Consider the following 16843-nt stretch of genomic DNA (forward strand, 5'->3'; position numbering starts at 1 on the left):
CAATGCCCCAATCAAAAGACACAGGCTATCAGATTGGATTAAAAAACAAGACCCATCCATATGCTGTCTGCAAGAGACTCATTTTAGACCCAAAGACACCCCCACATTGAAAGTGAGGGGGTAGAAAACCATTTACCATGCTAATGGACACCAAAAGAAAGCTGGGGTGGCAATCCTTGTATCAGACAAATTAGATTTTAAAACAAAGACTGTAATAAGAGATGAAGAAAGACACTATATCCTACTTAAAGGGTCTATCCAACAAGAAGATCTAACAATTGTAAATATCTATACCCCTAACATGGGAGCAGCCAATTATATAAGGCAATTAATAACAAAAGCAAAGAAACACATTGAGAACAATACAATAATAATGGGGGACTTTAACACCCCCCTGACTGAAATGGACAGATCATCAAAGCAAAAGATCAACAAGGAAATAATGACTTTAAATGAAACACTGGACAAAATGGACTTCACAGACATATTCAGAACATTCCATCCCAAAGCAATGGAATACACATTCTTCTCTAGTGCCCATGGAACATTCTCCAGAATTGATCACATCCTAGGTCACAAATCAGGTCTCAACCGATACCAAAAGATTGGGATAATTCCCTGCATATTTTCAGACCACAGTGCTTTGAAACTAGAACTCAATCACAAGAGGAAAGTCGGAAAGAACTCAAATACATGGAGGCTAAAGAGCATCCTACTAAACAAAGAATGGGTCAACCAGGAAATTAAAGAAGAATTAAAAAAATTCATGGAAACCAATGAAAATGAAAACACAACTGTTCAAAATATTTGGGATACAGCAAAGGCAGTCCTGAGAGGAAAGTATATAGCAATACAAGCCTTTCTCAAGAAACAAGAAAGGTCTCAAATACACAACCTAACCCTACACCTAAAGGAGCTGGAGAAAGAATAGCAAATAAAGCCTAAACCCAGCAGGAGAAGAGAAATCATAAAGATCAGAGCAGAAATCAATGAAATAGAAACCAAAAGAACAGTAGAACAGATCAACGAAACTAGGAGATGGTTCTTTGAAAGAATTAACAAGATTGATAAACCCCTGGCCAGACTTATCAAAAAGAAAAGAGAAATGACCCAAATCAACAAAATCATGAATGAAAGAGGAGAGATCACAACCAACACCAAAGACATACAAACAATTATAAGAACATATCATGAGCAACTCTATGCCAGCAAATTAGATAACCTGGAAGAAATGGATGCATTCCTAGAAATGTATCAACTACCAAAATTGAACCAGGAAGAAATAGAAAACCTGAACAGACCTATAACCACTAAGGAATTTGAAGCAGTCATCAAAAATCTCCCAAGAAACGGGGCACCTGGGTGGCTCAGTCAGTTAAGCGACTGCCTTCGGCTCAGGTCATGATCCTGGAGTCCAGGGATCGAGTCCCACATCCGGCTCCTTGCTCGGTGGGGAGTCTGCTTCTCCCTCTGACCTTCTTCCCTCTCATGCTCTCTCTCTACCATTCTCTCTCTCTCTCTCTCTCAATAAATAAATTTAAAAAATCTTAAAAAAAAAAAAAATCTCCCAAGAAACAAAAGCCCGGGGCCAGATGGCTTCCCAGGGGAATTCTACCAAACATTTAAAGAAGAATTAATACCTATTCTCCTGAAACTGTTCCAAAAACTAGAAATGGAAGGAAAACTTCCAAACTCGTTTTATGAGGCCACCATTACCTTGATCCCAAAACCAAAGACCCCATCAAAAAGGAGAATTACAGACCAATATCCTTGATGAACATGGATGCAAAAATTCTCACCAAAATACTAGCCAATAGGATCCAACAGTACATTAAAAGGATTATTCACCATGACCAAGTGGGATTTATCCCTGGGCTGCAAGGTTGGTTCAACATCCGCAAATCAATCAACATGATACAATACATTAACAAAAGAAAGAACAAGAATCATAGGATCCTCTCAATAGATGCAGAAAAAGCATTTGACAAAGTACAGCATCCTTTCCTGATCAAAACTCTTCAGAGTATAGGGATAGAGGGTACATACCTCAAATCATAAAAGCCATCTATGAAAAACCTACAGTGAATATCATTCTCAATGGGGAAAAGCTGAGAGCTTTTCCCCTAAGGTCAGGAACGCGGCAGGGATGTCCACTCTCACCACTGCTATTCAACATAGTATTAGAAGTCCTAGCCACAGCAATCAGACAACAAAAAGAAATCAAAGGCATCCAAATCGGCAAAGAGGAAGTCAAACTCTCACTCTTTGCAGATGATATGATACTGTATGTGGAAAACCCAAAAGACTCCACCCCAAAACTGCTAGAACTCATACAGGAATTCAGTCAAGTAGCACTATATAAAATCAATGCACAAAAATCAGCGGCATTCCTATACACCACCAACAAGACAGAAGAGAGACAAATCAAGGAGTCGATCCCATTTACAATTGCACCCAAAACCATAAGATACCTAGGAATAAATTTAACCAAAGAGGCAAAGGATCTGTACTCAGAGAACTATAAAATACTCATGAAAGAAATTGAAGAAGACACAAAGAAATGGAAAAACGTTCCATGCTCATGGATTGGAAGAACCAACATTGTGAAGATGTCAGTGCTACCTAGAGCAATCTACACATTCAATGCGATCCCCATCCAAATACCATCCACTTTTTTCAAAGAAATGGAACAAATAATCCTAAAATTTGTATGGAACCAGAAGAGACCCCGAATAGCCAGAGGAATATTGAAAAAGAAAAGCAAAGCTGGTGGCATCACAATTCTGGACTTCCAGCTCTATTACAAAGCTGTCATCATCAAGACAGTATGGTACTGGCACAAAAACAGACACATAGATCAATGGAACAGCATAGAGAGCCCAGAAATGGACCCTCAACTCTATGGTCAACTCATCTTTGACAAAGCAGAAAAGAATGTCCAATGGCAAAAAGACAGTCTCTTCAACAAATGGTGTTGGGAAAATTGGACAGCCACATGCAGAAGAATGAAACTGGACCATTTCCTTACACCACACACAAAAATAGACTCCAAATGGTTGAAAGACCTAAACGTGAGACAGGAGTCCATCAAAATCCTACAGGAGAACACAGGTAGCAACCTCTTTGACCTCAGCCGCAGCAACTTCTTCCTAGAAACATCGCCAAAGGCAAGGGAAGCAAGGGCAAAAATGAACTCTTGGGATTTCATCAAGATAAAAAGCTTTTGCACAGCAAAAGAAACAGTCCACAAAACCAAAAGACAACCGACAGAATGGGAGAAAATATTTGCAAATGACATATCAGATAAAGGGCTAGTATCCAAAATCTATAAAGAACTTATCAAACTCAACACCCAAAGAACAAATGATCCAATCAAGAAATGGGCAGAAGACATGAACAGACATTTTTCCAAAGAAGACATCCAAATGGCCAACAGACACATGAAAAAGTGCTCAACATCGCTCGGCATCAGGGAAATCCAAATCAAAACCTCAATGAGATACCTCCTCACACCAGTCAGAATGGCTAAAATTAAGAAGTCAGGAAACGACAGATGTTGGCGGGGATGCGGAGAAAGGGGAACCCTCCTACACTGTTGGTGGGAATGCAAGCTGGTGCAGCCACTCTGGAAAACAGTATGGAGGTCCCTCAAACAGTTGAAAATAGAGCTACCATACGATCCAGCAATTGCACCAGTGGGTATTTACCACAAAGATACAAATGTAGGTTTCCGAAGGGGTACGTGCACCCCAATGTTTATAGCAGCGATGGCCACAATAGCCAAACTGTGGAAAGAGTCAAGATGTCCATCGACAGATGAATGGATAAAGAAGTTGTGGTATATATACACAATGGAATATTATGCAGCCATCAAAAGGAATGAGATCTTGCCATTTGCAACGACGTGGATGGAACTGGAGGGTGTTATGCTGAGTGAAATAAGTCAATCACAGAAAGACATGTATCATCTGACCTCACTGATATGAGGAATTCTTAATCTCAGGAAACAAACTGAGGGTTGCTGGAGTGGTGGGGGGTGGGAGGGAGGGGGTGGCTGGGTGATAGACATTGGGGAGGGTATGTGCTATGGTGAGTGCTGTGAATTGTGCAAGACTGTTGAATCACAGATCTGTACCTCTGAAACAAATAATGCAATATATGTTAAGAAAAAAAAAGAAGAAGATAGCAGGAGGGGAAGAATGAAGGGGAGGAAGTCGGAGGGGGAGACGAACCACGAAAGACGATGGACTCTGAAAAACAAACTGAGGGTTCTAGAGGCGAGGGGGGTGGGGGGATGGGTTAGCCTGGTGATGGGTATTAAAGAGGGGACGTTCTGCATGGAGCACTGGGTGTTATGCACAAACAATGAATCATGGAACACTACATCAAAAGCTAATGATGTAATGTATGGTGATTAACATAACAATAAAAAATTTTTTAAAAAGCGTTATATAAAATTCAGACTTCATTGAGGAATTTTAAAAACTCTTAGTGAGTTTATTCTATATAATAAATCACCTGTACTCTTCAAAACTGTCAATAGTATCATGACAGGCAAAGAAAGGCTAAGAAACTTTAGAAATTAAATGAGCCTAAAGAAACATGACGATCAAATGCAATTATGATGCTGGGTTGGATTCTGGACCTAAAAACCAACCAAACATAAAAACCCGAAGGACTCTCTGAGGACCCCTCGACAATTTGATTAAAACCTAGATATTAGAGCATACCTGGATGGTTCAGTTAGTTTAGTATCTGACTCTGGGTTTCAGCTCAGGTCATGATCTCAGGGTCCTGGGATCGAGCCCTGCGTCAGTATCCAAGCTCAGTGCAGGGTCTACTTGGGATTCTCTCCCTCTCCCTCTGCCCCTTCCCCCGCTCACAAGCTCTCTTGCTCTTTCTCTCAAATGGAATAAATAAATAAAATCTTTTTTAAAAATCTAGATATTAGATAACAGTATTGTATCAAAGTTAAATTTCCTGACTCTGATCACTATACTGTGATTCTGTAAGTGAACAGCAAATGTCCTTGTTAGACAAATGCACACGGCAGTCACCATAGAGAGAAAGCAACGTGATGGCTACACTTACTCTCAAATGGCTCAGAAAAAAATGTGAAAATAGAGAGTGAATGTTAACTCGAACATTGCAAATTGTTGACAATCTGATGAATCTGAGTAAAAAATAGGAATTCTTTCTACCATTCTTTTTTTTTTTTAAGATTTTATTTATTTATTTGAAAGAGAGAGACACAGCGAGAGGAAACACAAGCAGGGGGAGTGGGAGAGGGAGAAGCAGGCTTCCTGCGGAGCAGGGAGCCCGATGCGGGGCTTGATCCCTGGGCTTGATCCCAGGACCCTGGGATCATGACCTGAGCTGAAGGCAGACGCTTAACGACTGAGCCACCCAGACACCCCTCTTCCTACTATTCTTGAAACTTCTTTAAGTATGAAGTTATTTTTAAAAGTTTAAAAACAGGGGCCCCTGGCTGGCTCAGCTGGTAGAGCATGAGACTTTGGATCTTGGGGTTGTGAGTTCGGGCCCCACACTGGGCATAGAGATTCCTTAAAAAAATTTTTTTTTACTTTTTTTAAATTAAGGGGCACCTGGGTGGCTCAGCTGGTTAAGCATCTGACTTCAGCTAAGGTCATGATCTCAGGATCCTGGGATCGAGCCACATCTCGCTGCTTGTCCCTCTGCCCTTCCCCCCACTTGTGCACTCTCTCTCCCTCTCTCTCAAATGAATAAATGAAATCTTTTAAAAAATTAAAAACTTTTTATGGGGTGCCTGGGTGGCTCAGTCGTTAAGAATCTGCCTTCGGCTCAGGTCACGATCCCAGAGTCCTGGGATCAAGCTCCACATCGGGCTCCCTGCTCCGTGGGAGGCCTGCTTCTTCCTCTCCCACTCCTCCTGCTTGTTGTCCCTCTCTCAGTGTGTCTCTCTCTGCCAAATAAATAAAATCTTTTAAAAAAATAAAAATTAAAAACTTTTTTTTAATTAAAAAAGTGTAAAAATAATCTCTTAACAAATTAGAAATATAAATTATCCTAAGCTGATAAGATGTAGCTACTAAAAATATAAAACAAGATAGGAAAAGAAAAAATCAAACTACTGAATTTCACACACAACATCGTGCAGTATGCAGAAAACCCAAAGAACCCCCGGGGGAAGTTATTAAAATTATTAAGTGAACTTAGCATAATCAATGGAGACAAAATCAAAATAAGAAAATCAATTCCATTTTCATATTATCAGCAGCAATTAGAATTTAAATTTTAAGAAATGATATCATTTACATTCATGTGGAAGATTAAATACCTAGAGCTAAATCGAAAAAGGTACAGAAGATCTCTACAACAGAAAACACACACACACAGACACAAAGAAATTGAAGAAAATTTTTAAAAAATGGAAGGACTAGAAAACTAAATATTGTAAAGGTGCAAATACTTTACAAATTGATTTATAGATGCAATGCAATTCCACTGAAAATCCCAGCGGCTTTTTTTTTCTAGAAATTGATGAACTGGTGCTAAAATGCATTTGGAAATGCAGAGTCAAGAACAGCCAAGACAATCTTGAAGAAGAACAAAGTGGGCGGACTTACTCTACCCAATACCAAGATTTTGATGATAAAGTTGCAGTAATGAAGACAGAATAGTCCGGGCACAACAAGAGATAACAGACCAAGAAAGCAGACCAGGATGTTCAGATATGGACACTTGATTTAGGACAAAGGTGGCAAAGCAGAGCATAGATAAAAGGTAGTATTTTCAATAAACGGCACCAGGTCAAGTGCATACCATGTGGAAAGAAATGAAACTTGACTCCTACCTCACATCATACACAAAGTGCAGATCCACATGTGAAAGGTAAAACAATAAAACGTCAAGAAGACAATATAAGGAAACACCTTTTTTTTTTTTAAGTAGGCTCCACGCCCAGCAAGGAGCCCAATGTGGGGTTTGAACTCAGGACGCTGAGATCAAGACCTGAGCTCAGATCAAGAGTCAGACACTTGACCGACTTAGCCCCCCAGGTGCCCCATAAGGAAAATATCTTCATGGCCTTAGGGGACGAGAACGTTCCTTATACATGAAAAGAAAGCACTAAGCATAAAAGAAAAAGTTGAGAAACCATGAACTACATTTAAATTAAGAACTGCTCATCAAGAGACATCATTCAGAGTATCATCATTTCCCTATCTGTAAAATTGGGATAATAATTGAACTCACTCAGCAGCAATTGCTGTGAGCCTTTTACAATTTAATAGATAGAGATATTAAATAGATATTTAATAGAGACTCAGTGAGTATCATCCAGTCTTCACAGAACAGTGTGCTTAAGGAAAGATGCGAGGGAAGGCTGCAGGTGGGGGAGTCCAGAGGACTGCTCAGAACAAGAAACATGCCAGGACTCATGCGCGGAAGGAAAGGGAGTGTGTCACAGGCAAGAAGGAAGAGGCAGAAGACAGAAGGCATATCTGATAGAGGAAGGGAGACCAGAAGAGAGGATACCTTCCCCTCTGGGACAGGAGGGAAGAATGCCCTCAGATTCAGGTTGGGGCGGGCTGTCAATGGAAAGAAATGTCTGGGTTTCTGCTTTCTTCATGCAGTAAGGGTCAAGGTCATCCGTGGAAGAGGCACGGTCAGAGGCTGGAGTATAATCCTGCCAGCACCATGAGGAGTGACAACACAACACAGCAGGACAAGTTCACCGAAGTCCCCGGAGCTCAGGGCAGTCGAGGAACAAAACGAGCAAGCAGTGCTCCAACTGAGGCTTGCCAATTATGCGACGCATTTTCCTTTTCTGAGGACGGAACGTGTGAAAGAAACCCAGTTAGCAATCCTAATTATTTAAACCCCATTAACTTTCATCAGCATTTTATTCCTGGCTCACCAGGTGATCAGTAAAACAGTAACAAGAGTAATGGGAAAACCTAATCCAAGGGTGCCATTCAGACAGAATCCCAGCCACCTGGAACAGCCTGTGTTCCACCTCCTCCACGAGAGTCCTCAGAGCTGTCACAGAGAAGTGGTGACCACCGTCGGCTTAACCCAGACCCAGCGGAGGGCTGTAAGCATGGGAAGGGCTGGGGAGCTCACCGGTTGAAGATGTTGTCACTGAAAGCGTACTTTTCCAGGCGAGCGAGGGGAGGCAGATTACCCTGGCCTGGGATGTCCAGAAAGGCCGTTACCCTCATGCTGTCCCGATCGGGGCCGTAGTCTTCAAATCCATCTAAAGGGGAAAGAGGGGGAAAAACCACATCCATCAGGTCACACTTGAGCGAAGGAGTGCCCTTGCAGCACGCTTTTCTACCTTCATGGCCCTTTCCAGTGGGAGCCTCTGGGTCTCCAAACTTGACAACTCATCTAAAATGAAGTGGGTAGATTGAGAATCCAAGAGAAGGGTGACAAGACCAGATCATAAAGAAAAGCTAAGTGTCCTTCTGTCAGTGCCATCAATCTGACGCAAGTCACCTCTCATCAACATGGATGGAATCTCCCCTCTGCTGGGGAAGTCAGAAGCAAGTGAACAAAGCAGCCAGCTGACCTCTACGAGAAACATCCATGGAGGGCTATGCAAGCAGGTGTTAAATGGTCAAAAGAAAAACAGAGGAGTTGGATCTCATAAGCAAGAATATGCTAGAAAGTCTGCCCCATATTTTGTCTTGTCCTAAACATGCTCGTCATACAGCTTCACACACCACATTGTGACACTGATTCCCATAAAACCACATGGCAACACCCAACCAGACTCCTCCAACATGGATGTTCCACAGGTTCCTCCAACCCCTCATTCTGGGCAAAAATGAGCCTGTGGTCATACTGACTCTTCCCCCTGAAGCCTGCTCTTCCCCAAACCCCCAACTGAGGGCAGGCAGACCCTCCCTCCAATGTAGTGGAGTGGCGTGGCTGAGCTCATGGGCACCGGAGCCAAACATCCCTGGAATAAGATGAATCCCCCAACCACAACTTACTAGCTGTGTGACCACAGTAAGTGATTTAACCTGTCTACACTTCCATGTTCTTTTATCAGGGATGATACAAAATGCTCCATCAGGATATTGAAACAAGGGAGTCGGGGCATGTCAAGACCTGCAGGATCTAGCCCCTCATAATCTGGCCAACCTTGACCGTAGCCACCACTCTTTACCCACCCAATGCTTCAGAGGCATAAATGTTTCCCTGCTACCACTGGCACTGAAATAACTGGGCAAGAAGCACTATTCATGCAAAAAAGCAGAGGATTCCTACCTGGCAGAGAGAAAAAGCAGTTAATTCAGGCAGTAACTAATAAGAGTTGAAAATAAGAAATGACACGTTTGTGCCTAGGTATTTACTTCGAAACACTAACCACATTTTTTCTCCACAAATTCTTCTACGCTAGTAATTAGACCTTATTAAAAATTTACACTGTATAACAGTTACCCAGAGAATTTTAATAAAGAAGTATACATTTGTAGAAAATATATGTGTGATGCAATCAAATACATAATTTCTTGCAGGATCCTTGCCAGGGAGGAATGGGTCCCCACTGAGTCACAGCCAAGTCCCACCAACCACAGTCACTTTGTATGAGCTACTTTCAGTGCATTTCAGGACCCAGGAGGAACACGCAGCCTCCATCCCACAGATATTTACAAAGCAGTGTGGCCCTAGCTTGCAGTGGACTTTAAAATATTAAGTTTAAAGCAGAGTTTGCAGGGTGCCTGGGTGGCTCAAGTTGGTTAAGCATCTACCTTCAGCTCAGGTCACGATCTCAGTGTCCTGGGATCGAGCCCCACGCTGCGCTCCCCGCTCAGCGGGGAGTCTGCTTGTCCCTCTCCCTCTCCTTCTGTCCCTCCACCCCACTCATGCTTGCTCTCTCTGTCTCTCCTCTCTCTCAAATAAATAAATAAAATCTTTAAAAAAAATAAAGCAGAGTTTGCTAAATTTTGGGGATCACAGATAGTTTTGGAACCTGATGATGGCCATGGATATGCATACTCAAAACTTTTCGTGAAGAATCCGGGGTTTCAGGGCATCTGGGTGGCTGAGTCAGTTAAGTGTCCAATTCTTGACTTTGGCTCAAGTCATGATCTCAGGGTGCTGAGATCAAGCCCTGCGTTGGGCTGCGTGCTGGGCGTGGAGCCTGCCTAGGACTCTCCCTTTCCCTCTGCCCCTCCACCCCCTCTTAAAAAAAAAGAAAAAAGAATGAGGGGTTTCAAAAGATCCTCTGAGGTCCACTTGTGTACTTCGTGGGTTAAGAACTGCTGTTTTGAAGTAACAAAAATACTCAGGCACTCTTCAAAAAACCTGTCAGACAACTAAAGAACTTGGCAATTAGTTCCACAAAAGAGTAACTGTTATTAGAGAATATTAATGATTCTACTGTGCTAACTACATAACATTATACTAACTACATTCATGGAAATAAAAGCCATAAACCACATAATACTGGATAATAACTAATGTTCATTGGTTACTCCCAGGAATTGTGCTCAAAGCTTTGTTTATAGCAGTGGTTCATTAAATTCTGACAACAACCACATTATCCCTGTGTTTCTGGGAAGAAAGCTGAAGCTGAGAGAAGCCAAGAAAGCTGCCAAAAGCCACATGGCTAGAGAGCAGAGGGTCAGAATCTGAACTCAAACAGCTGGACTCGAAACATTGCACTATGCTGTACAGCCAGAGGAAACCTACATTTTAATTTTCAAAGAAATCCCTCCACCCTCCCCGTCTGAGCTTCAGGCACGGTGACCTTCCCTTAGTTCTTCAAATGCACCAAAATCCTTCATCTCGATGATTCTCTACATGTCCTTCCCACTGCCTGGGACACTCTCACGTCTCTCCCCCCGCCCCACCCCTGCCCCAGCTTAGGCACCCCTCCTCGAATCCGCAGGAGAAGGCCACTCTCCGGTTACAGCCTCTCGCAGAGCTGTGGGCTCTCTCTCTGTCCTAACGCTCCCCACAAAAGCAGTGGCACCGGGTTTTGAGACTGTTTCATGCTTGTCTCCCAGTCGCTCTCTGAGCTCCATGAAGGCGCTGTAACCCCAGGGCCCAGTGTAGTACCTGACAAGTAGTAGGTGCTCCATAAAAAGTAGCAAAATGAGGACTGACACTACCAAAAGAAACTTGAATGAAAACAAATATCAAAGAAAATGACTGCTATGACACAGAATCATAAAGAAGGAACCCTAGAACATGCCTTGATAAACTCCCTCATTTTGTGGACTGTTAAATAGATGCGCCCCCAAAGCCAGCAGCAGAACTAGGATTCTTAGCACCCAAATGCTCGGCATTCCAGTGCAGTGTTCTTTCAAGATGTGCAGAAAAGTCTACTAAGATGAAGGCTGAAGGAATCGAAGAACACCAAAGCCAAAGGGAAGGGTTATGGTCTCAGAGGGAACTGAAGGGAGGTGAAAGGCTTCTGTTTCCAGCCGAGATGGTAACAGACTCTCACATTTTACACATCTAGAAGACCAGGAAGCCATCCAGGAAACAACAGTTTTCAGGCACTAGACAACAGGCAGCACAGCCGAGGGCCCTCAGAGAAGGGACACAAACAAGGAGCCCTAAGACGGCCACCTCTGATTGCCCAGAGAGCTTCCAGAGTTCCGGAGACGGAAGCGTGAGGGGGGCCAAAGAGGTCAGAGTTTGCAAAGGAGGGAGCAGCAGAGGCCAGCACAGTGGCCCCCAGAAGCTTCCACCGAGGACTGATCCACACACACTTGAGAGAATACCACCAAGACTGGGGGGGGGGGGGACCACAGCAGGCCCCTCCCGGCGCTCACGAGCATGCAGCAGCAGCCTCTTCCCACCCTGTGACACACGGCATGGCTGTAGTAGCGGCTAAATTATCTAGACTAAAGCCTGCTCTAGACCCGCCTGACGGAGCTTACATCAAGCCTCACCAGAATCCAGCCCAATCCAAAAAAGTTAACTACATACCATAACAAAATCCAACATTAGCGGGTTTATACAATTTGGACTGTGAAATCTAACAACTAACACCCCCAAATTCTTAATGTCCAGCATCCAAATTATTACCACGCATGAAAAGAAGCCAAATAATATGACCATAATCAGGAAAAATGAATAAACTGAGAAAGTCCCCAAAATGTCAGAGATGGTAGAACAGAAAATGATCTTTAAATAGCAATTAAGGGGCTCCTGGGTGGCTCAGTCGGTTAAGCGTCTGACTCTTGGTTTCGGCTCAGGTCATGATCTTAGGGTGGTAAGATCGAGCCCCACATTGGGCTCCATGCTCAGAATGGTGTCTGCTTGGGGTTCTCTCTCCCCCTCTTGCTCTGCCCCTCCCCACCCACACTCGTGCAAGCACGCACACACACGTGTGTGCACTCTCTCTAATAAATAAATAAACCTTTAAAAAAAATGCTCCATATATTCCAGAAATACATGGAGATGTTGATGAGAGAAATGGAATTACGAGACCCAAATGTAAATTCAAGAGATGAAAAACACAATAACTGAATCAAAACATAAACTAGGGTGCCTGGGTGGCTCAGATGGTTAAGCATCTGGCTTCGGCTCAGGTCATGATTCCGGGGTCCTGGGATCGAGTCCTGCATCAGGGTCCCTGCTCCTTGGGAGCCTGCTTCTCCCTCTGCCTCTCTCTCTCTCTCTCTGTCTCTCTCATGAATAAATTAAAAAAAGTTTAAAAAAAAAACATAAACTAAAAGAAATGAACAGATTAGAGAACTGGAAAATATCAGAGAACTTGAAGGTACAGCAATAGAAACTATCCAAAATGAAGCACAAAGAGAAAAAAAATAAAATAAAATAAAAAAACAGAACAGAGCATCAGTTATTTGGAGACATTATCAAGCACTGTAACATATATAGAACTGGAATCCCAGAAGAAAAGAGGGAAGAAAAAGAGAGATGGAGAAAACATTAAAAATTTTAGAAGAATAGCTCAAATTTTTAAATTTGACATAAACTTAAAGCCTACAGATTCAAGAAACTCAACAAACCCCAAGCAGAATATACATAATGAAATATCACATTGAGGTACAACATAATCTATTGCTAAAAATCAGTGATCAAGAAAAAAAATCTTAAAAAGCGGTCAGAAAAAAAAATACACATTACATTTTAAAAAGATTAATAATAGACTTCATGTCAAAAATCATTAAGGAAGGAGAAGATGATATCTTCAGAGTGCTGAAAGAAAAAACACTAATCAGAATTTTTTACTTGAAGAAATCTTTCTCAAATTGTTAGGGGAAATACAGACTTTTACAAACAAACAAAAGTGGAAAGAATTCACTGCCAACACACGTGTTCTATGAAAAATGTGAAAGGAAGTTCCTCAAACAGGAGAAACAGATGGAAATCTGAAGCTACTCAAATAAAAGAGGCTCAGGGATGGTATATGTGTGGGTCAGTATAAACAACGACTTTTTTCTCATTTTATAAAATCTCTTTTAAAAATGCCTGACTACTAGGGTGCCTGGGTGGCTGAGTCAGATGAGCATCTGACTCTTGATCTCAGGGTCGTGAGATCAAGCCCCAAACCAGGCTCTGCGCTCAGCACGGAGTCTGCTTGAGATTCTTTCCCCCTCTCTCTCCTTCCCACTCTGCTCCTCCCCCACCACCCCGCTCCAAAAAATAAATAAATAAAATCTTTAAATAGATCCACAAATCTAAGCCCAATGCATGTTTCACAAAGGTGCCAAGGTAATTTAATTCAGCAAACAGAGCTAGAATAACTGAATACACAGGTGAGGGGGGAATGTCCTTTGTCCTTAATTAACTCAAAATAGATAATAGACATAAAAACCATAAAATGATAAAACTTCTAGAAGAAAACATAGGAGAAAAATCTTTGTATTCTTTAATTAGGCAAAGATTTCTGAGAGGGGTACAAAAAGCATGTGCCACAAAAAGAAATGCTCATGAATTCAACTTGAACAAAACAGAACTTTTGCTCTTCAAAAGACACTGGTAGGAAATAGAACACCAATTGGGGTGCCTGGCTGGCTCAGTCAGAGTGTGCAGCTCTTGTTCTTGGGATTGTGGGTTCAAGCCCCATGCTGGATGTAGAGATTACTTAAAAATAAAATCTTAAAAAAAAAAAAAAAAGGGAAATGGACTACCAAGCCATAGACTGGGAAGAAAATATCTGTAAAACATATCTGATATCCAGAATATAGAAAGAACTCTTAGAGCTCAATCTTTAAAATAGGAAAAAAAACTTGAATAGACATGTCATCACAGAAGACACACAAATGACAGCTAAGCATGGGGAAAGATGTTCAACATCATTAGTCATCATTAGTAATCAGGGAAATGTCAATTAAAACCACAGTGAAATACTACTACTCACCCACTAGGAAGGCTAAGAAAATTTTTTAAACTGACTCTATTAAATGTGTTGGCAAGGAGCAACTGGATCTCTCATACGTTGCTGGTAAAAAATGCAACATGGTACAGCTCCTATGGTTTGGCAGTTACTTAAAAAAAATAAATATATACTTAACCACGTGAGCAAGCAATCCCACTCCTAGGCATTTACACAGGAGAAATGAAAACGTGTATGTTTACGCTAAGACTTGTATTTGTGTGTTCAAAGAGCTTTATTCATAACAGCCAAAAACTGGAAATAACCAAAATATCTATCAACTAAGTGGCTAAACAAATTGTAATCTATCCATACAAAGGAATACTTCTCAATAATAAAATAAAAATAATGAGCTACTAATAGGCAACAATATAGATGCATCTCAAGAGCATTATATCAACTGAACGAAGCTGGACAGGTCAGATTTCATTCTGCATAATTCTGCCAATGTGAAATTCTAGAAAAGATAAAAACATACTAATATATAGCAGATCAGTGGTTGTCTGGGATCAGGGGTGGGGAAAGGTATGATGGCAAATGGTCATGACATGACTTCTGGTAGGTGCAGGAAATGTTTCATTTCCTGGTTGTGGTTGTGTGGTTGTGGTCACACAACAGAACATACTTGTTAAGACTCATTTTAACAAATTGCCCTTCAGTGAATATTATTATATATAAATTGTACTTCAGTACAGGTGAAAGAAAGGAAAAAGAAAAAAGGAAGGAAGGAAGGGAGGAAAGAAGGGAGGAAAGAAGGGAGGAAGGGAGGGAGGAAAGACGAGCAGAAGGCTGGCCATTCTTCTATTCTTCCCAACCCCGCCTTACAAAGGCTAGAATGAAACTACCTGGCAAGTTGCTGGCACCACTGTGATTAAAAGAATTCTTAAGAGTATCTAACTTCCCTTGCTCTGATTCTGTATTTATGAAGTGAGCTTGAGATCTTAATCTCCTTGAGAACTCCGAATCAGATCCAGAGAATGCACGGTACTTATGAGACCACAGGGAGTTGTGTGTGGTCTTCAGGTAAACCTTCAATTCATTTTAAAGGCATGCAGGAATGTATCTTAAAATTGCCAGGCTATTCATATTTGTCAGTATGGTGCTATTTGCCCCTGAATGGTGTTAATAAAGCACTGTCAAGTTCTTACTCTAGACTTTGTCCAGTGGGGAAGTGCTGATCTATCAACCTGAATACCTTCGCCTTCTCTAGGCAAATATTCATCTCATTCTAGTAAGTAATAAACTGACATTCTGATTTCTATTCTAACATCAGTCCCCTTTTCCCATCCCCATTATTACCACCTTAACCCAGGATAGATTACCATAGGAGCATGGGCTTTGACAACTACATTCAAACCCCAGTTACTGTGATTTCCAACAACATATGGTGGAGTTGAAGAGAAAGGAACCCCTTTCCACCACACACACAAAAAAATAAAAAATACAGAAATTTAGATAAAGTATTTAAAAACGCAGGAAGGCAGCAGTAAAGGCAGAAAGGACATCCTCAATGCCAGTAAGGAAAACGGTAATCAAAGTGAGAGCAGTTAGCATAAGGTGACACCCTATGATCAACGTTTAAGACCTACATATAGGTCTCAGGTACTAAGATTTCTGAAGCTCACATGGGGATAAATGATGTGGATGAATCTGAATCTAAGCCCCCAATATTAGACAGTTGAGTAAAGGGGACTACAGTTAGAGTGCAAGTAGAGGGTGGGGTAGTCAATCCTGAGAAATCAAACCACAGACCTACGTGACCTGTGAGGGCTGAGTCAGCTTACAAGACCTGCAGAGCCCCACTCCGAGCTCTTGGGGAGGACCAGTGTTCAGAGCTATTCCAATTCCAGGCATCCCAGCACAAGCAAACAGGAGCCTTTCACAATCCAGTAAGCATGCCATTTCACAAAACTATCCCTGCTGAAGATAAATTCCAAACATACATGGTTACAAACCTTCAAGAGAAAGAACAGACACAACAAATGAAAATTTGCACCCCCAAGACAGAAACATTAGAAAAATCTAAAATAGACTATCAAATAATTATGCACAGAATGAGTAAGATTTAAAATATAGATGTCAAAATGAAAGAAAAAAGAAGAATGAGATTGGGAAGAACAGGCACATTTGAAAAAGAACCACGTAGAAATGAAAAATAGAGACAACTTAATTAAAAATTCAGCAGCTGGCTTAAATAGCAGTTTAGACACAGCTCAAGAGAGAGTTAGTGAGCTGGAAGATTGATCTGACAAATCACCCAGAACACTGCACAGAGAAAAAAGGAACTGGAAAATATGGAGACAGCAATTAAAGGACAGGAAGAACAGAATGCTAAGGTCTGAGATAAGTCCAGCGAGAATTCCAGAAAGAGGGATTAATGAAAATAGGAAGAGGCAATATTCAAAGAGATAATGGCTAACAATTTTCCAGGACGGGGAAAAAATGCATATTCAATTTGAAGAAGTACAAACCCTGAATGAGTGATTAATAACA

The 16843-nt window shown here is 41.6% G+C and overlaps 1 protein-coding gene across 3 annotated transcripts in view; it reads right to left on the minus strand.

Moving 5' to 3' along the window:
* Window positions 1–16843, minus strand: part of LOC113938707 (serine/threonine-protein phosphatase 4 regulatory subunit 1-like) — a 104554-nt gene that overhangs the window by 53163 nt on the left and 34548 nt on the right. For all 3 annotated transcript variants that reach the window (XM_027624231.2, XM_027624230.2, XM_027624232.2), the window contains exon 3: window positions 8107–8239. In XM_027624231.2, coding sequence (XP_027480032.1) covers window positions 8107–8204 — 98 coding nt within the window. In that variant the 5' untranslated portion in view covers window positions 8205–8239. The remainder of the gene's footprint in view (window positions 1–8106; window positions 8240–16843) is intronic.

The sequence above is a fragment of the Zalophus californianus genome, chromosome 8 (assembly GCF_009762305.2).
Source record: "Zalophus californianus isolate mZalCal1 chromosome 8, mZalCal1.pri.v2, whole genome shotgun sequence".
In the NCBI taxonomy this organism is placed as follows: Eukaryota; Metazoa; Chordata; class Mammalia; order Carnivora; family Otariidae; genus Zalophus; species Zalophus californianus.